This window comes from Salvelinus namaycush, chromosome 24 (genome assembly GCF_016432855.1).
Source record: "Salvelinus namaycush isolate Seneca chromosome 24, SaNama_1.0, whole genome shotgun sequence".
NCBI lineage: Eukaryota > Metazoa > Chordata > Actinopteri > Salmoniformes > Salmonidae > Salvelinus > Salvelinus namaycush.
In genome coordinates this window covers 8823601-8844195 of record NC_052330.1, presented here as the reverse complement: position 1 = coordinate 8844195, position 20595 = coordinate 8823601, and the positions used below count along the sequence as shown (strand labels likewise).

At 41.5% G+C, this 20595-nt stretch overlaps 2 protein-coding genes across 2 annotated transcripts in view; one reads left to right on the top strand and one right to left on the bottom strand.

Moving 5' to 3' along the window:
* Positions 1-6483: 6483 nt before the first annotated feature.
* Positions 6484-20595, top strand: part of LOC120019267 (5'-nucleotidase domain-containing protein 1-like) — a 57572-nt gene continuing 43460 nt past the window's right edge. Inside the window, exons 1-6 of the mRNA XM_038962580.1 lie at positions 6484-6540; positions 12534-12625; positions 12940-13011; positions 13198-13307; positions 13470-13549; positions 13651-13732. Of these exons, the coding sequence (XP_038818508.1) occupies positions 6484-6540; positions 12534-12625; positions 12940-13011; positions 13198-13307; positions 13470-13549; positions 13651-13732 (493 nt within the window). The remainder of the gene's footprint in view (positions 6541-12533; positions 12626-12939; positions 13012-13197; positions 13308-13469; positions 13550-13650; positions 13733-20595) is intronic.
* LOC120019512 (collagen alpha-1(X) chain-like) lies at positions 14534-19638 on the bottom strand. The gene is made up of 2 exons (XM_038962808.1): positions 19509-19638; positions 14534-16389 (listed from the first exon to the last, which is right to left on the bottom strand). Exons 1-2 carry the CDS (start codon positions 19636-19638, stop codon positions 14534-14536), a joined length of 1986 nt encoding a protein of 661 aa, XP_038818736.1.

The following is a 20595-nucleotide window of genomic DNA, read 5'->3' as shown; positions in this document are numbered from 1 at the left end:
GGTGTTAACTTCAATTGCACCGCCTGCAGTGCAATAATAGCGTACCTGTATCATTCCTACCCCATTCGTAGACGAAAACTACCTTTAAGGTCTATTGACGAAGGTATCATCTTCCCACGAACACGCGCTTGCGTTACAGTTTTGGAAACATAAGTAATGTCACTGTATTAGACTTTAATATCACCGAGAAATACTTTCAAAAAAAATGTAAACTACTACACGCCGTTATAGGGTTAGTGTTCCCACATGTCCATACCTCTGTTACAGTCAGTGCTGTGTACTGAAAAAAATACAATAACATAAAATCCTCTCTCATTTTCCTTCAATTTGCAAGAGGCTGAATGTACATCACAGGAGAACGCATCCGAACGATCGAAATAGCGCCCCTCTGTCTCTCTAACATGCTGACCAGAACCGGACAGGTAGCGTGCGCGAGCGTCGCAAAATAAATTTAGAAATCCATGTTATTCAATTATTGCGAGCGCCAACGAGCGTCTGCGACGCCATGGGCTAAAATAGAAGTCGTTCCTATTTCTGACGCAGATTGCGCTGAAAGTCATCTCCGCATTGGTTTTTAGAAGCAGGTACCCACTGCCATTTCCTCATTGGTTATACCCACATGGGTGATTGAAAGACGAACTTTGTTGCCGGTTGTCGTGGTAATACAATGAACGTTTAGATGTGATCACCATATGAGTTCAAAGATGAAAAAGCCTGGAAGGGGGAGAGATGACTAGAAACGATTCGGTTGGCCGTTATGTGTGGATTAATTGTCGGAGTAGAGGTCCTTGTGCATTTCAGGTAAAATAACAACTCAATGTTTATATCCCAGGACAAATTAGCTAGCAACAGCAAGCTAGCTAAATAGGACAAATTAACGTTAGCTAGCAAGTGCAAGCTAGCTAGCTAGCTAAATTGCCGTACATGTTTAATGCTTTTCGACCTGTCCCCAAATTAATGTCATTGGTTCAGAGTTTGTTTTGATATTTTAACCTGCGTGTCGTGATCGCGTTTGGTGTGGGGGGGGAAAAATACATTTATGCACGATAGCGCACGATGGCAGCCGGTTTGGGTTCTGTGTAACAGTTACGTGTAGGCCATTTATGTGACGCTGTCTGGTCCAAACGAGTATGACATTGTTGCTGCCAGTAGCATTGAACGCAAGGAAAGCCACGTGCATGGCCTCTCTTGACAAAAAAAAAAGTATAATAATTTGCCAATTAGCATTGAGCTAAACTGAGCGAGTTAAACTGTGAATGGTCCTGGCGCACCAGCTTGGATTTGGCATCACTCCTATCAAATCTCATTAAGAGCATAAATCATTGACTGAAAAACTTGAATTATTGCATTTTGATGTGTCGTTTTCCTCCGGTGGCTAATTTAGTTGTCACTGTATTAGACTAAGCATATTTGATTATGTCGAAATGGTGCTGGAATAGAGGAGGCAGCTGATGTTTTCTTTGCGACTTGCGGTAACTATCTGTGGTTCTAAATTAATAGTTGTTTAGTGGTCCGAAAATGTCGTTAACATTAACTTTTTATGGCTGCAGCCCGGCGTCGGTACACTTATGACAACAGCCACTTAAAGTGCAGGGCGCGAAATTCAAAATATATATTTTTTTAAATATTTAACTTTCACACATTAACAAGTCCAATACAGCAAATGAAAGGTACACATCTTGTGAATCCAGCCAACATGTCCGATTTTTAAAATGTTTTACAGCGAAAACAGCACGTATATTTATGTTAGCTCACCACCAAATACAAAAAAGGACAGACATTTTTCACAGCACAGGTAGCATGCACAAAGCCAACCTAACTAACCAAGAACCAACCAAACTAACCAACAAACAACTTCATCAGGTGACAGTCTTATAACATGTTATACAATAAATCTATGTTTTGTTCGAAAAATGTGCATATTTCAGGTATAAATCATAGTTTACATTGCAGCTACAATCAGAAATTGCACCGAAAGCAGCCATAATAATTACAGACACCAACGTCAAATACCTAATTACTCATCATAAAACATTTCTGAAAAATACATAGTGTACAGCAAATGAAAGACAGGCATCTTGTGATTCCAGCCAATATTTCCGATTTATTAAGTGTTTTACAGCGAAAACACAATATAGCGTTATATTAGCTTACCACAATAGCCAAAAATACAAGCCATTTCCCAGTAGCAAAAGTTAGCGATCGTAACAAACAAGCAAAAGATATATAATTTTTGACTAACCTTGATATTCTTCATCAGATGACAGTCCTATAACATCAGGTTATACATACACTTATGTTTTGTTCGAAGATGTGCATATTTAGAGCTGAAATCAGTGGTTATACAATGTGCTAACGTAGCTACTATTTCCCACAACGTTCGGATATTTTTCTGACACTTTTTCTGACACACATATTCTGACCAAATAGCTATTCATAAACATAACTAAAAAATACATGTTGTATAGGAAATGATAGATCCACTAGTTCTTAATGCAATCGCAGTGTTAGAATTCTAAAAAATAACTTCATTACGACATCCAGCTTCGGTATAGCTAGAGTACCCAAAACTTAGGCGCCGACGACTAGTTCACATCTACGACAGATATGAAATAGCATCATAAAATGTTTCTTACTTTTGCTGATCTTCCATCAGAATGTTGGACAAGGGGTCCTTTGTCCAGAACAATCGTTGTTTGGATTTAGAACGTCCATTTTCCCTCTTGAATTAGCAAGCACACTAGCCAAGTGGCACGGATCTCTCCATCGTCAACAAAGTCAGAGAACGGAACACGGCAAAACTCCCGAAAAAATTTCAATAATCTGATTAAACTATATTGAAAAAACATACTTTACGATGATATGGTGACATGTATCAAATAAAATCAAAGCCGGAGATAGTAGTCGCCTATAACGGCAGCTAAACAGAAGGCAAATCCAGGTACCACCTCGCGCTCTCCAGAAAACCGGAAATGGGGGACACGTCAAACAAAGAGCTTGTATTCCACTTCAGACCAAGATAAACACTAAATTTCTTCTCTCACCGCCTCTTGACATCCAGGGGAAGGTGTATGACATGCATGTATACTCATACGTATCATGCCCATTTATAGACAGAGCCTCGATTTCAGACTTTCCACTTCCTGGTCAGGAAGTTTGTGCCAAAAGAGTTCTGTTTGACTCACAGATATAATTCAAACGGTTTTAGAAACTAGAGAGTGTTTTCTATCCAATAGTAATAATAATATGCATATTGTACGAGCAAGAATTGAGTACGAGGCCGTTTGAAATGGGCACCTTTTATCTGGTTACTCAATACTGCCCCTGCAGCCCAAACAGGTTAACTTGCTTGACCATGCTGTAGGTCATGTAACTGTCTGTTATTGTACAAGTAATATGCTTTGTGAATTTCACTGGACAGAGGTTGCCCGGTGATTTTACCCACGCACCGCTACTGGTTAAAAGCACATGTTACCTTGTGATAGCTATCAAGCATACTCCAAACACCTGTGTCGGAACAAGGCCGCCAGAAACGTGTTGTATGGTGAATTCAGAGTAGGACATCATATAAGCTGGGACAGCTTCATCCTGACATGTTTATTTATTGGTCTGAGAAGAGAAAAATCAAAACTATTGTTGTTAAACCACATGATCAAATAAGTAATAACTCGTTTTCTTCTTCGAGATTGGGTTGGCGGACCGAATCCAACTTTTAAGGTGCATACAGCGCCACCTACTGTACTGGAGTGTAAGGCCAGTCATGGCCTACCTCATTAGTTTCTTCATTAGTCCTGTTCCTCTAAGAAAGTGAAATGGAGCCCTAGACACCACGCAAACCCAACCCGTTCAGCCTCTATAACCCTTTCACACAATTTCTACATCATACAGTTCACAAAATATCAACATATGCTCTACCATTTCCTCCCCTAAACACTCATCACACAGACCTGTTTCAAATCAAATCAAATGTTTATTTGTCACATACACATGGTTATTAATGCGGGTGTAGAGAAATGCTTGTGCTTCTAGTTCCAACCATGCAGTAATGTCTAACAAGTAATCTAACCTAACAATTTCACAACAACTACCTTATACACACACAAGTGTAAAGGAATGAATAAGAATATGTACATAAAAATATAAGAATGAGCGATGGCCAACCGGCATAGGCAAGATGCAGTAGATGGTATAGAGTACAGTATATACATATGAGATGAGTAATGTAGGGTATGTAAACATTATATAAAGTGGCATTGTTTAAAGTGGCTAGTGATACATTTATTACATCCATTTTTTCATTATTAAAGTGGCTAGAGATGAGTCAGTATGTTGGCAGCAGCCGCTCAATGTTAGTGATGGCTGTTTAACAGTCTGATGGCCTTGAGATAGAAGCTGTTTTTCAGTCTCTCGGTACCCGCTTTGATGCACCTGTACTGACCTCGCCTTCTGGATGATAGCGGGGTGAATAGGCAGTGGCTCGGGTGGTTGTTGTCCTTGATGATCTTTTTGGCCTTCCTGTGACATCGGGTGGTGTAGGTGTCCTGGAGGGCAGGTAGTTTCCCCCGGTGATGCGTTGTGCAGACCTCACTACCCTCTGGAGAGCCTTACGGTTGTGGGCGGAGCAGTTGCCGTACCAGGCGGTGATACAGCCCAACAGGATGCTCTCGATTGTGCATCTGTAAAAGTTAGTGAATGTGTTTTTGGTGACAAGCCGAATTACTTCAGCATCCTGAGGTTGAAGAGGCACTGCTGCTGTCTGTGGGGGTGGACCATTTCAGTTTGTCCGTGATGTGTACGCCGAGGAACTTAAAACTTTCCACCTTCTCCACTACTGTCCCGTCGATGTGGATAGGGGGCTGCTCCCTCTGCTGTTTCCTGAAGTCCACGATCATCTCCTTTGTTTTGTTGACATTGAGTGTGAGGTTATGTCTGCCTATCATCCACAACGTGACAATCAACATTGGAGCGGCAGGTAGCACTAGGCTAGGTTATAGCGTTGGGCCAGTAACCGAAAGGTTGCTAGATCAAATCCCCAAGCTGACATGGTAAAAATCTGTCATTCTGAACAAGCAGTTAACCCACTGTTCCTAGGCCATCATTGTAAATAAGAATTTTTTCTTAACTCAAATAAAAATTCAAACTCCCCCAAAAAATTCAAACCCTCTATCCTACGTCCTTCCACCAAATCAGCCTTCTCATTACGCTCCAACGCAACAAAACCTTACCTCCTATCATCTCCAATCCAATTAACAGTACCATCATCTCCACAAACAAGTCTCCCCTATCTGACCTGCCCGTCTTCACACTACTCAACACTGCAGCCGAATCAGAACAGATCACCACTCTGAGTGGTTTCACCTCCTCCACCCATTTCGCAATCATTTTATTTTTTATTTCCTATTGAAGAAAGCAGTTGTCATCTAGTGGCTGTTTTTCAGCGCATGAAAGCGGTTGCTGCCGTTGCCATGGCGACATAGGTAAACAAAACGATTTATTCCTGTTTTCAACAGCAACAAATGTATCAAGCTAGAAAGCTTCCTCTAAAAATTGCAACAGTAGCTATCACACCTGTAACCACTTTACACTGTGCCCTAAACATTATTCTTGTTATTTATGAAATTAACGGAGCTGATGTTTATTTAAACCATGTAACTTTATGCAAGATGCTGGTTAGCCAAGTCTGTCTAGCTACTGTCAGTGTCTCTTCTGATTAACGTCGTTAGCTCCATGGAGATTGTATTGTCATCATTTTTAAGTAAAACATTGTTTTCACAGTTCACAAATTTGGCCAGTAATGCCCAGTGGTGTAAAGTACTTAAGTATTACTTATTATATTTACTTAAGTGCTACTTAAATCTAAATCTGAACTTTACTACTTATATTTTTGACAACTTTTACTTATACTCCACTACATTCATAAAGAAAATGTACTTTTTACTCCATACATTTTCCCTGACACCCAAAAGTACTTGTTACATTTTGAATGCTTAGCAGAACAGGAAAATGGTCCAATTCACACACGTATCAAGAAAACATCTCTACTGCCTCTGATCTGGTGGACTCACTAAACACAGATGCTTCGTTTGTAAATGATGTCTAAATGCTGGAGTGTGCCCCTGGCTATCTGTAAATAAAATAAAAACAAGAAAATGGTGCTGTCTAGTTTGCTTAAAATAAGGAATTTTAAATGATTTATACATTTACTTTCAACACTTCAATATATTTTTGCAATTACATTTTACTTATTTTGATAATGAAGTATATTTAAAACCAAATACTTTTAGACTTTTACTCAAGTGACTTTCACTTTTACTTGCGTCACTTTCTATTAAGGTATCTTTATTTTTACTCATTATGACAATTGGTTACGTTTTCCACCTCTGGTAAAAAAGCCATGAAGAAATGCAACTCTTGTGAATTTTATTGGGCTGTTGTTACGCATCCTGTCAAACTGTTAAGAAACACAGTGAGCACAGAACAGACATGATAGAGGGGGGCAGAGCGAGCTTCAAACAGGAAGCTCATCCCGCAAAGCACACGGTAAGATCATTGACATTCAGTGGCTATCTTTCTGTTTTGATATTAAAGTGGAACTGGCAGCATTTTAGCAACATGAAATCTTATTGAAATCTGTTCATATACACCCCCAGGAAGAATATGACACTTTGTTTTTGTTACATTTTCTGACAAGCGAGAACGCTTAGATATGGTCATTTTCATAAATTCATAGAATGTTTGGGAATGATGTATATTAAGGCATTTGTAAAAATTCTATAGCAATATAGAATGGGAAAACGGCTGTGCGTTTTGGACAATTAATAGTCACTGCAGTAAATACAACCTAATAAAATCATCTGTCGTGTTCAGGACCGGTGTTTCAATGCAGACTGGTGCGCCATAGCCAATCAGAGCTACAGTAGGCCGATATGAAAATAAATGATTTGCCATATGGGCCCTGCCATTCACTTCGAACTTGACTGTGTGTTTACAGGCAGTAGCAACAGCGTGACTTTAGATCATTAGAACGCATCACCAAAAGCCACAAAATAGACCAATGGATTTCTGCAAATATGTAAATACCACGGTAACGTTAGTCCTCTTACATTTGGCAACTTCACCGTCCCATTGATCAAACAACCATGAAACGGTAGGCTCTATCCCCGCTGCCTATGCACATCAACAACAAGATCAACTAATGCTAGCCAGTGCGAGTTGAGCTAAAATCTAAACGAGGGAACACTAGATAAACCCTCTCAAACTTTTCCAGCTAGTTTGCAGTCAAAATTGCACTGATAAACGATTGGAATAGTAGCCTGCTAGTCCTTCTGCAGCATGCCTGCCAATGCATGCTTGTCCCCATCCACGTTTTGACAACTGAATGGGAACTTGCCTGACAAATACATTTGATTGACAACTAAGATAAACGACTTATCCACAGTTAGCTAGCTATGCTGAATTTATGCTAACCATGACACCTGCTGCATCTCAAGCTCTAGACACTGAAAAACGATATGAGGGGAAGTCGGTCACTTACTCCTCCAATGACATAACATCCTCACAGCAGCTAGCTAGCTAACGTTAGGCTCCGTGTTTTTAGCCAGAGGTGGGACCAAGTCATTGTTTTACAAGTCACAAGTAAGTCTCAAGTCTTAGCACTCAAGTCCCAAGTCAAGACCGGCAAGTCCGAGTCAAGTCTCAAGAGTTTCGAGTCCTAAACAAGTCATAATGTGCTCTTCACCAAATGTAATACCATTTCATATTTTTAACAAGAGTAATAGTTAGTATATTACTTTTACGCAAATCATGAATGCTTTTAAAAATATCTATATATTTATTACTTTCCAAATAAACGTTACATTTCCATGGAAATACATGGGTAGCCATGAGAAAGACCCTCCCCCCTCTCTCTCTCTGTGTGACAGCGGGAGAGGCGTGGTAGGCTGTGTCGTGTCGTGTGGGGTGGTTGCATAGGAATACATCACCTACAACAGCCTTTGCCGTGTAGAATAGAGAATCGGGTACAGATCTATATCTTGCATTTCTATCTGGGAAAGTATCTGAATGCGGTGCCTCAGATGAATAAACCGCCGTTCTTCATTCATTATCAATGGAGAAAGCTCAAAACTGCGGAGGACAGCAGAGAGGGGGATGGTGGGATTTGTGTGAAGCATAAACACAATCAGAGGTTCAAGCACTCGCCGTAATCAGCAGGTTAGGAAGAGTACACAACCATTCTAGGAGGCACTCTGACACAAATGTGCCCATTTGATCTTTTCCAGCTCCAAACAGCGTGGTGGCGAGTCAATCTGCAAGTCTAATCTAGGCAAGCAGTGAGGAGCGCATATAACAATACAGGCTCCAGACATCACAAGCCAGCAAAAAGAAACTCATGAAACAAGTTACACACTCATAAACACACAACCTCGTGTGATGGATAGCTGTCGGCTATATTAGCCACGATTTACCGTTCTTTGTGCAGCTTCAAATGTCGAACAAAGTTGGGAATTGTTGCGCCTTAGTTTGTAATTTTCTTCCCGCATGTTTTGCAAGTTGCAGTCCGTTTTTTGTTGATACAGCGTCGTCTTTATATCCGAAAATAATAATTTGGGGTATCATCATTCCAAGTGCTCCATCTGAATTCACCGGCCGACGTTCCTCTGCACTGCCACGCACAATTTGATTGGCTGCTGTCCGATTCAAACTGTAATCCGTTAAATGAAGAGTTGATGCGCTGCACACTTTTTTTAATAGCATCATTTTTAATATTTGGGCTTGGGGAGGGTATCAAGTCAGGTCGAGTCATAAGGCTCAAGTTAAGTCACGAGTCATTGGTGTCAAATTCGAGTTACAAGTCATCATATTTGTGACTCGAGTCCACATCTCTGTTTTCAGCATGCTAATTAAATACCTATCTACATAAATGTATACGCTAGCCCGGGGTGTCAAACTCAATCAGCGCACATGCCTTCCTGAAAGAAAAAAAAAAAACGAATTTGCGGACCAGACATAGCCTATTTGTTTTTACACAAAAACGTGCAAGTGAGACCCAAACTGGCCATGCATTGTTTCATTGGAAAAAATATTGCCCTTTATAATGTCAATTTATGTAGGGCTCCTGAATGGCACAGCGGTCTAAAGGCACTGCATCACAGTGCTAGAGGCGTCACTACAGACCATGGTTCGATCCCAGGCTGTATCACAGCCGGCTGTGGTCGGGAGGCCCATAGGGCTGCACACAATTGGCCCAGCATCGTCTGGGTTTGGCCGTCATTGTAAATAAGAATTTGTTCTTAATCTTAACTGACTTGCTTAGTTAACAATAGAAGGCCAGCATCCCGGAGTTGCCTCTTTACTGTTGATGTTGAGATTGGTAATATTTAATGAAGTTGCCAGTTGAGGACTTGTGAGGCATCTGTTTCTCAAACTAAACACTAATATACTTGTGCTCTTGCTCAGTTGTGCACCGGGGCCTCCCACTCCTCTTTCTATTCTGGTTAGAGCTAGTTTGCGCTGTTCTGTGCAGGGAGTAGTACACAGCGTTGTACAAGATCTTCAGTTTCTTGGCAATTTCTCGCATGGAATAGCCTTCATTTCTCAGATCAAGAATAGACTGATGAGTTTCAAAAGAAAGTTCTTTGTTTCTGGCCATTTTGAGCCTGTAATCGAACCCACAAATGCTGATGCTCCAGATACTCAACTAGTCTAAAGAAGGCCAGGTTCATTGCTTCTTTAATCAGCACAACCGTTTTCAGCTGTGCTAACATAATTGCTAAATGTTTTTCTAATGATCATTTAGCCTTTTAAAATGATAAACTTGGATTAGCTAACACAACGTGCCATTGGAACACAGGAGTGATAGTTGCTGATAATGTGCCTCTGTACACCTATGTAGATATTCCATTAAAAGTCATTTACATTAGTCATTTACAACCTTAACAAAGTCTACACTGTATTTCTGATCATTTTGATGTTATTTTAATGGAACAAAAATGGTGCTTTTCTTTCAAAAACAAGGACATTTCAAAGTGACCCGTAACTTTTGAATGGTAGTGTACATTTCTTAAAAACATGTTTTTGCTTTGTCATTATGGGCTATTGTGTGTAGATTGATAAGGAGATTTTATTTTAGAATAATACTGTAACGTGAAAGTCAAGGGGTCTGAACACTTTCCTAATGCACTGTATCCAACACATTATATATTTCGGAAATCCTCAGATGTTTTCTAATCACACATTGAATTGTCATTGGGATAAAATTAGGACTATAATAATCAGGGGTGTAACTTTGGTTTTAGAAGTGGGGGGGACATAATATTATTTATTATCATTTTTTTATCCAGTCTGATAAACACTCAACAGCCTACCCGACCACTTGGAGGTGTCCGCATGGTCGTAAAGCACACTGCTTCCTCGTTCTGTAACACATTCCAATGATAAAAGTGGGGAGGACAAAAATGCAATGGTACTTGTCCCCCCCCCCCCCCCCCCCCGGCCTCAGTGAAAGTTGCACCCCTGATAATAATGGTGTTCCAATTGTTCTAACCTGCTGTTCCAGTCTACCAAATGCGAACTGAAAATATGGTTTTGACCCAGTGTACACAAATGGGTGTGTTATGCCTCCTGTGAATATGATATCAATTTTTGTGTGTGTGTGATTAGGAAAACTCTTGAGGATTTCAGAAATGTATCTTGTGTTGGGCTAATACGCCGCAAGAGGTAACATGAGACGGAAATGCAAAAAGTTTCCCACCCTAACTGAAAAATACTGTCAGCTGCAACTGTGATAAAGCCTGTTAAAACAGTGTACAGTAAGTGTATATTTTGCGTTCGTGAAATTATTTTGCTGTGATATGAAATTATAAGGCTTTATGTTTCTAGAACCGTATCGCAATTGAGAATCAATTCACGTTTAGATGGAGTAGTGTTTGACTGTTTTTGCTGCCAGAGCCAGTCCACCTCTGAAAATAACATATAATGTCCTTATAGGTCCATATAAGGCTCTACTAAAATACCCTCTATACCCTCTACTCCTTAAAGCTAGAATCCTTAATTAAAACAATAACAAAGCGACACCCCGCCTCTGTTTTGGTATAACTCTGATATATGCTAGAAATGTAATCACTCTCAAATTAATTGACAGCGATTTGTATGCAAGAACTGACCATCCATTATATCTAAATTATAGTTTTAACTGTGTTTTGAGTACATACAGTGCTTGTTTACATTATTTACAAACATGGATTTAGCAACTAAGGATTCTAGCTTTAAGAGTAGATTCTTGGGCTAGGCCTATCCATATGGGTGGGCAAAATGTTAGGCTTTTAGTTTAGTTAATTAACTAGCATAAATAATTAAGGCTACGACTTTTTGAGAACTTCAAATTGTCTAGGATATGTGTGGACCCTATCAGAAAAGCCCCGCTCTTCGAATACCTATGCACATTTATTTGATGTACTACGGTACACCCTGACCGGAAGCCTCGGGCACAAACCTTTTGTGCAGGTTCTGCGCACCTCCACCTTATGTCAATATTGCGGTTGATACGGAATGTCAAACAATGAATGAACAATTCCTAGACCTTGATTTACTAAATGTGTACGATAGTGCCTGGTCATTGGAGACATTCTGTGAAGCATCCCCTTGTAACAGCAACCCACGTGTTGCTGTAGAAACAAATATATTGGAGGGTACAGATTCGACATTGACAGACACAGTGTGCAGGCGTGTGTAGCCAACAGTACAATATCCTTGGTTTCGATTGTTTCTAGCACCCTCGTTAAAATGAGCGAATATTTTTCCCTTTCAGATTGTGATGTAATTGGTTTTGATCTGGACCACACTCTCTGTCGGTACCATTTGAAGGAGACCTCTAGGGTGAGTTTATTTATAGTTCACGGGCTGTTCTTGTGATTTCTGACGATATGATGGCTAGCTAGCTACTAAGTATATTAACGCTTGCATTCAACATAAACCATTTTTTCCAACTGGCAGTGTCAAGTTAGTCGTTCATGACTCGCTGCATTTGATCAATAGCTAATACTCACAATGTATGATGGAACGAATGGAATAGAATACATACATCCTAGCTACATGGTGTTAATATGGTAAACATTGCAGTTGCGATGCATGCGCCCCCCCAAAACGACATTGTTATAATGGAAGGTCTAGCTACCTACCTAACAACACTGTATAGTATGTGTTTACAGCATGCATACATTTGATTTATAAGCGATATGCTTGCAACAACAAATTAGCCAGCAGTCCAGCCAGAGTCACAGCTGAGTCTGTGTGACATCTGACTGCCAGCTGTAGAAACCCAACGGCATCCTCTCTGTCAGGAACACATAAATGACATTGAAGCCGTGACTTTATAAATAGGTTTACAGTGCATGCCAGCTCCATCACGGTAGTTGTCAGTACAGCACAGTGTTTATGTATTGTACATACATAAAGGTTCAGTGTCACTGAATGTTCACCCCACCTGTGGATAGAATAGAATGCAAGTGACCCTATATATTTGTGCTTCTTTGCAGCTGATCTATGAGAGCTTTACCAGGTATCTGGTAGAGCATAAAGACTATGACAAGGACCTTCTTATATTGACCCCTGCTTCCTGGGATTTCTGGTGAGTCACAAGCAGCAGCAGCAGAATGACTGAAGAAAATACATTGTTCTATTGGCTGTAATCATTAATGACTGTGGTGTGCCATTGTAAATTCAGACTACCTGCATGCATCATTCCACTACTGTGAATGACTACTCCATTTTCAGGTTAGATAAAGGGCACTTTAAAAAAAAATTAAAGGCATTGGATGAATGCATGGTGCTCTGGGGAATATCGCTTACAGATTCTTATTGTTATTGCTTAGCATAGGACATTGATCAACACACCTGTTCTTTGCCAGTGACCACTATGAAATGTGTTTTCTCTATGTCCAGTTTCAAAGGCTTAGTGGTAGACCTTGAGGATGGAAACTTGGTTAAGTTGGCTGAAGATGGAACTGTTTTACGGTAGGGTAACAGTAAATGATACAGTTAACTACATGCTCTGATATTTGGTTCCTTTTATATTGATAGGAAAAAATGCCTGTTTTTAAGTGTTTGTATCAATGTACAATATTTGGGCATGCCTTTTTGTTACTCCTCTTTCCACCGCAAATAAATTAAAACCCTGTTTTTTTAACCTGTTTTCATCAGAGCAACCCATGGGACCAATAACCTCAGAACAGAAGAGATCATTAAACATTATGGTTCAAAAAGGGAATGGAAGAACTTTAATAGCCTTAATACCTCATTTACGAAATCTAGTAAGTCTGTCATCTTGAATCTCTGTGTCCCATCCAAATTGTGAAAGCAGTTTTTTCTTTATTTTTGTAATGCAGTTACATTTTTATATATGTAAAGACTAAAGAGTTATTATTGATTGGATTGTTTCTTACAATAAATATGTTCTGTTTTATTCTCTGCAGCAAAGTACTATTTTTATGACAACTATTTTGATCTACCTGGAGCTCTTCTCTGTGGAAGGGTTGTGGATATGTTGCGTAAGGTAAAATATAAATGTTTTTAAGTGAATTATGAATATGTTTACACTTTGTTTTCACCAAATTGTATCTACTTTCAAGAACATTATTTTGTTTTTGTCAACAGCGTGGGAATGAGGTGAATTCAGACTTCTGGAAAGACATTGTTGCTGCCATCGACCACAATTACAACACATCTGCATTTAAAGGTATGCTTATTACTTATGTAATAATCAATCACTTTCAGTTGTTGAAACAGTGGGCCATAGCAGAAATCACTATTTCAATTGGCCATATCAGTGGGCTGAAATAGTCCAACTCAAAACAATATTTTCAGTTTCGTACTGTAGACTGACACAAAAAAAAAATACAACGGCATCAGTTTCAGAAATAAGACTTTATTCTTTACTTTGATCAATAAGTTGAACATAGCATAATGCATCCTCAGGCATATAGTTGTTTTTGACATAATACTTTTTTTGTGACTGTTTTTCATCCTGTGTGTTGCAATATCACACTGCTGGTTTGTTAAAGGTGTTGCGATCTGACTTACAACATTGCCTAAAAAACAAGCAGGATTTCCTTTGCATGTATATTACAAGATATTTATTAAAGACTTTGAAAACAACAACAAAAATCTGCTGTAAATGTTACAGGCAGTCAAAGAGCACCATTTTGTGAATTATTCAGACTGGTTTGTATTCCTTGATCATTGTTTGCTGAATACTTGTGCATATACTGGGAAAGGGAGTAGTGATAACAAACATTTTAATTCCTAAATTATATTCTTCTTCTCATTTAATTTAAATGCCTCCATGAACCGAAAGCCCTTCTTAATAGAATACATGAGAGAATTGCTGCTCTTGCCTTTTCAGCCTTTTCAATGACAAATTAACTTGTAGAATATTACATCAATCTTTTATTCTACAATGACAACCCAATCTCAATGGAAGTTACAAACTGAACTATTTCTTTAGGTAGTTTCTTTTAAGCTTTTATTAGTGATTGTATCACGTTGAGGCAATCAGGAACCCAGTGAAAGAGCAGTGAACATTGTCAGCAGCAAAGACACCATTGGTCTCCTCATCAGGGACCTGAATGTAGACTTGGTCATGGGCATTCAGCATAAGTACAGTGCTGCCAGATAACTGATCCAAGAAGCCCTTGTTGTACTCATCGTATGAGAACATGATTGGCTCACCATTTTTGTACAGTGCCACCAATGCATTAGCACCGTTAACATGCATATGGTAGGAGAAGTAGTAGAGACCTGGTACCTGGCAGGAGAAGATGCCAGTCTGGGGGTCATAGTGCTGCTCCCCATTGTAAATAATCTGGTTGAATGGAACGGGTGAACCCGCAGATGGGTAAGCCATCGTCAGAACAGCGCTGAAGGCGGACATAGGGGCCTTCATCATCTCATGAGGCATCATAATCTCATGGGACTTGATGGGCATGCTCTTCTCGTGATGGTAGACCATCTCACCAGGGGGACCAGGTGGGCCAGGAGGTCCCATAGCACCTGGGTTACCATCGTGACCTCTGGAACCAGGAGCTCCAGGTGGACCCATAGGACCAGACATTCCCTTGGCCATCTGGCCAGCTGGGCCGGGTGCACCGGGAAGACCTGCGTGACCCCTAAGACCTGCTTGACCTGCTGGACCTGAAGGCCCCACTGGTCCTCTTGTTCCTTGGATGCCGCTCTCGCCTGGTTTTCCTGGGCCTCCAGGTGTGCCTGGGTGTCCCTTTGCTCCTGCAAGCCCATTTGAACCTGGCTGACCAGGAGAGCCAGCATGGCCCTGAGCTCCCTTGTTACCCTGATGTCCTGTAGCGCCGGTTGCACCAGGTGGGCCTGCTGCCCCGGGGATACCTGCCTTCCCTGCGTAACCCTGATGTCCCTGATCCCCCTTGGTTCCCTTTGCCCCTGGAGCTCCCAGCATGCCGACATCTCCTTTAGATCCCTGCATACCTGGTTCTCCCTGGAATCCTCTAGCACCCTGTGGCCCAGCTGGACCCATAAGGCCAGTAGCACCTGTTGCCCCAGTGTAACCTGTTGGCCCTGGCTCTCCTTTCTGACCGGTGGTTCCTGATGTACCGGGTGATCCTCTGTCACCTGGCATGCCATTAGCTCCTGGTTTACCAACTCCTGGTAAGCCAGGTGCACCTGGTTGTCCGGCATGTCCCTGGGGACCTTTAGGTCCCATATTTCCAGGCATACCTGGACTGCCATTCTCACCTGATTTTCCTGGTGCTCCTACCCCAGGGTTTCCATTGTGGCCCTTTGGCCCTGGCTGACCCATAGCTCCTGGAGCTCCATCCCTACCTGGAGTACCTGACTTCCCAGACTCCCCAGGGTATCCAGGGGCACCAGACTTACCAACTCCGGGTTGCCCTGGCATACCAGAGGGTCCCATTGGGCCCACTTGACCGTTTGCACCTGGTGCCCCAGGAATACCAACTCCCCTCTCTCCCTTTTGTCCTTGCAGACCAGGGATACCTGGATGTCCTTTAAGTCCACTCTCACCCCTTGGCCCCATGCCTCCGGGCAGACCGTGTGGGCCAGGTTTGCCAGCAGAAGAGTATCCAGCAGGTCCTGGGCTTCCAGCGGAACCGGGGGATCCTCTTGGACCCATGGCTCCAGTTGCACCAGTATGACCCTTCTCACCGGGCATTCCATTACTACCTGGTTTCCCAGGACCACCTGGATTGCCAGGCTTGCCAGCTGCGGAGTAGCCAGCGGGTCCGGGGGCCCCGGGTGGGCCCTGTTGTCCAGGATGTCCCACGCCGTTATTGCCGGGAGGCCCAGGGGGGCCCATAGGTCCTGGCTCACCAGGGGATCCGGGAATACCTGGCTCACCTGAAACAGCTGTGGAAATGGATAAGCGTAATTACCTAAGATGCAGGTAACAACTACAGTTAACTGTGGTTTAGATTTTAGGATATCTTTTTTTCATCTCATTAAGTTTGTCAGTTTTTCCAGAGTAGATTATTAGATTTCAGTCAAGGTGAATTTATCCAGTCCGTTATATGTTATCAGAGTATTCATGTAGTCCTGTTTTCATTCGAGGTGCATCTGAAACATTTGTCTATTTCATTTTAATTTGAATGGAAAGATATATTGATGTTTTCTCGGTGATGCCCCAAATGGATCTTAGATGTTTTGAAAAGTTGATGACTCTGATATCTGTGCCCTATTTGTATGGGTGTGGATGAACAACTCTGCCATGCACCAGTTGTTACACTTATTGATCCAGTCATGGTTGTTGTGTCCTATTGAGTCCTGTTGCAAACATATAGCATCGGGGGGTTTCCCTGACCTGACTAAACTACCATCTCTCAGATGTCTAACCTGTGCAAAATAGAATTCATAAAGCAAAGTATGACATTTCTCTTGAATTTCAGTTGGAAGTTTTTGTCATTTTGCCTCTGCCTGTCTTTGCTACATGTTTTTATTGACATTGTTTAGTCACATCCATTTCTCTCTCTCTCTCTCTTAGACAACTCGCTTGTCAATTGGATCCTTGAGTAACCTCTGCTTTGGTATTCCACTCTAAAACACCGCAATGTGATTTAAACAACCGAGGGGGATGTAGGCTCTGTGATTATGGACAGCACCAGTGGTCTGAGAATATGTTCATATAAACACTGGGGTCCTTGTACAGTGCTCAGCATATTGAGACTACATTAGACTACTGTAGCCAGTTATTTTAGTTTCATTTGCCCACGCTATGTTGAACCCTTTAATTTCACAAGTTGTCTGTAGTGCGTGATTATGGTTAGTGGTCCTCCAGTTGACGTATGTGCATCGCCTTGAACTCTGACCTGGGTCGTGAAATTCTGAAGGGATACTTTTATCCCCTGTGTCTTTGAGCGGTCAGCCCACAATACCTCCACGCCTTTGCCTATATCAATAACTTTCCTGAAGCCGTGTTGTTTGTTGCATATTATGCCTAACATTTTGTATAACCATTAATGTGTTCGCTTGAGCTATTTGTGTTAAGTCCGTGGCATTTTACCACTGTTCAGATATCAGAATTCAGTCCATAGTGGTCTGTATTTGCCTTATGCTGTAGCTTGGCTGCATCTCTGAGTTGATGACCCCGTCCCCTTTTGACTGGCGTTGATAAAGGGACAGTGACCTTTGAAACTGAGTTTCCTTTTAGATATAAAACGTCAAGGCACTAGCAGTTATTAACAGTTTTTTATCAATTCATCTATTAATTGTATTATTAAAAGTGATTTTATAATTTACTGGCAAGGCTGTTGCTGCTCAAGTAATGTGTGGTATAGTAGTGCCATGGTGTAAGGTACCGCTACAGAAGTCAGTAGGCAACATTTAGCTACAGTGACTGAAGTGGATTTGACGCATGATTTGTAGAAAAGCGTTTGCCTTTTCCTGTCTTGGAATAGCACGTTGAGAAAAAAATGGCCAGACAGGGCTGTAATTTGAAAGCCACTGAGGAGTAGGTTTGAAACCTGAGGAAAAACAGAAAGTGACAAAACTGGACAGTTTGGCAGCCAAGTCAAACCTCAGAAACTGGAAGGTGATAACACTGTGGCCATATAGCCAGCTGTTCAACCTTGACTTGTCTAGTTAGGCCTAGATCCTATGTCTATTGCTAGCCTCAAACCATATCGTTCTATATATAGGCCATGCCATGGCTCTCACTTTATACATCCTGAGGATGGCACTTTTTAAAATCTTACAGCAGATTTAAGATGATTTGCATTTTTTGTCTACTTTAGGGCATTTGTTTTGAGAAGTGTCTGGGACAATTTAAGCACTACAAAGCGGTTTGTTTGGGTGTGCCCAGTGCAACGTGGTAACATCTGTTTGCATTGTTGACATGTGGGAAAGTTTTGTATTTCTGTCAGAGGACACTGGCCATAAAAAAAAAAAAATGCATCGAAACGTCTTAAACAAAGCTACTGAGTGACGTAGTCTGGTTGAGCTACAACACTCGTCTCCGGACCATATTCTTGACCGAATGGTCCCATCTCTGCCATTTTGTCAAGCCCCACTGTCTTACTCTCTATATTTTCCCCGCTGTCTTCTGAGCTTTCTCCTGAAGAGAGGACAGTAGGATATTTCAATATTTGTCAAGAGTGACATGGAATCTTGAAAGCAGTGTTATGTGGAAGCTAGCAACATTTAACTGGTGCGTTGGTGCTCTTTTTACGAGGCGTACAGAAGTGATAATTGCCCCTGGCTCTCACTTCTACAGAACCTCTGTGATCTGACTGTCAGCATTGTTGCAGGAGAATGGTTATTATCTTAACTACTGTAATCATATTTTTATTATCCACTTTCTGTTGATGAATGACTGTGTCCTCTCTTGGGAGCTGTGGAAGGATGCATGGGCCCACGGTTTCCAATTTGTCACGACATCTATGGGCAGGTGAAAAGCCTCAACAATTTGGACTGAGACATTGCCTCAATGCATCAATAAGTTTCAGTTTAAGATACTTGCTCCCCTGTAAAGGATAATGTACTATGAATCCTGTTTCATAAGATAAGTATGTCGAGATGTAATACTCTACATCTGTGATTGTTTTGGTAGCAATTAACTTCCACAGTAATGAAAAAAAAAAAAAAGTAAAATTATGCTGCATATTCTGCTGTTTTACATTGATTTAACTTTTTTATTTTGATATGTTTATTTGTCCATATCCCGAATAATTATTTTTTTTACCATGCTGTGCTTAATTCTATTTGTTAAAGCTATATGGAATTCAAAACAGCCAAGTATCTTCCAGTTTGACATTTGGGGTTTACTTGCACCCAGTATTTTCCTTTTGGCACTGCCGGCTATTAGGTGGCCAAGAAAAACTCCTGGTCCTAATGACAAACCTCCAGTACAGTCTAGAATTGGCATGAATTATACCTTCCATAAACCTTTCACCAAGAGAATGTACCGTAAAGCTGATACAGAATTATCTTCGGAACATTAACGTGCAAATAGACATGAATACGTTGAGACTTACTTTGGACATGGCTCTTAGTAGGATAATGCTGCTGCTGCTTGGCTACTTTCTGTACATGGTAGTATCTCTCTGGTGTTGCCACGGCCAAGGCCACCAGGAGGAGGAGAACGCTTGTCACTCTGAGGTCCATCCTGTGAAGCTAAACCTGCAAGAAAGAAATGTAGAACAGAATGTTGAAATGTGAACGGTCTTCAACATACAGAGACACTACACTGGCGTCTCCTGTGTTTCTCATACAGTAGCTTTGCTGTTCTATTGTCACTACAGCAGGGCCTGCAACAACAAACTAACATTTCTGTGTCAGAATGACAAGAAACGAGCACAGTAGGGAACGTTGCAGACCCCAAATCTTTAGTCAGACTTCCAGAGCTAAATCAGATTCAGACTCCCATGTATGGGTCATCCCTTCCCTCGCCAAGTGAATCATCTCATCACAATGATAGATTAGACACTTGCTTTGAGGACGACTTGAGGCCAGATGCCACCAGTACCTACTGCCCCAACCTGATCCTCAACCATGCCCCCAACTGCCTCCCCTAAGACCCCAACTGCCTCCCCAATGGCCCAATGCACTCTACACCTCACAGCACCAGGCACAGAGGGCCACACTCACATACACCCAGAGAGCAGAACTAGAGAGAGCGGGCAGAGTACACTTACCAGCAGGCAGGTTCCAAAAGATCAGTGGGGGTCGAGAGGCTACTGTCCTGGCACGGTACTATATAGTCCTTAGTCTGGCTGCTGCTACCCAGGCCACTGGGTACGGGGTATTTATACCAAATCTGTCTCCAGCATCACCCAGAATCTACCTAGTATAAAAGCCCCACCCCGTTGTGATGTCAGCTTTAATGAGGGGTGCCATATCCTCAGAGAGAGAAGGCATGTCACTTCAGGATGATAGTCTCATAGCATTTCAAAACCCCACAGCTCCTCCCTCATCTATCCATCCTCAATGGAGCAGGACTGAACCAGATTTAATTCAGATAAAGATATGTTTTTTAAATCTTTTTGTCTCTGAACTCTTTGGCATTTGTGGGTATATGTGGTTGTATGTTCAAGTCGTAATAATGCACAGAGCTATATGGGT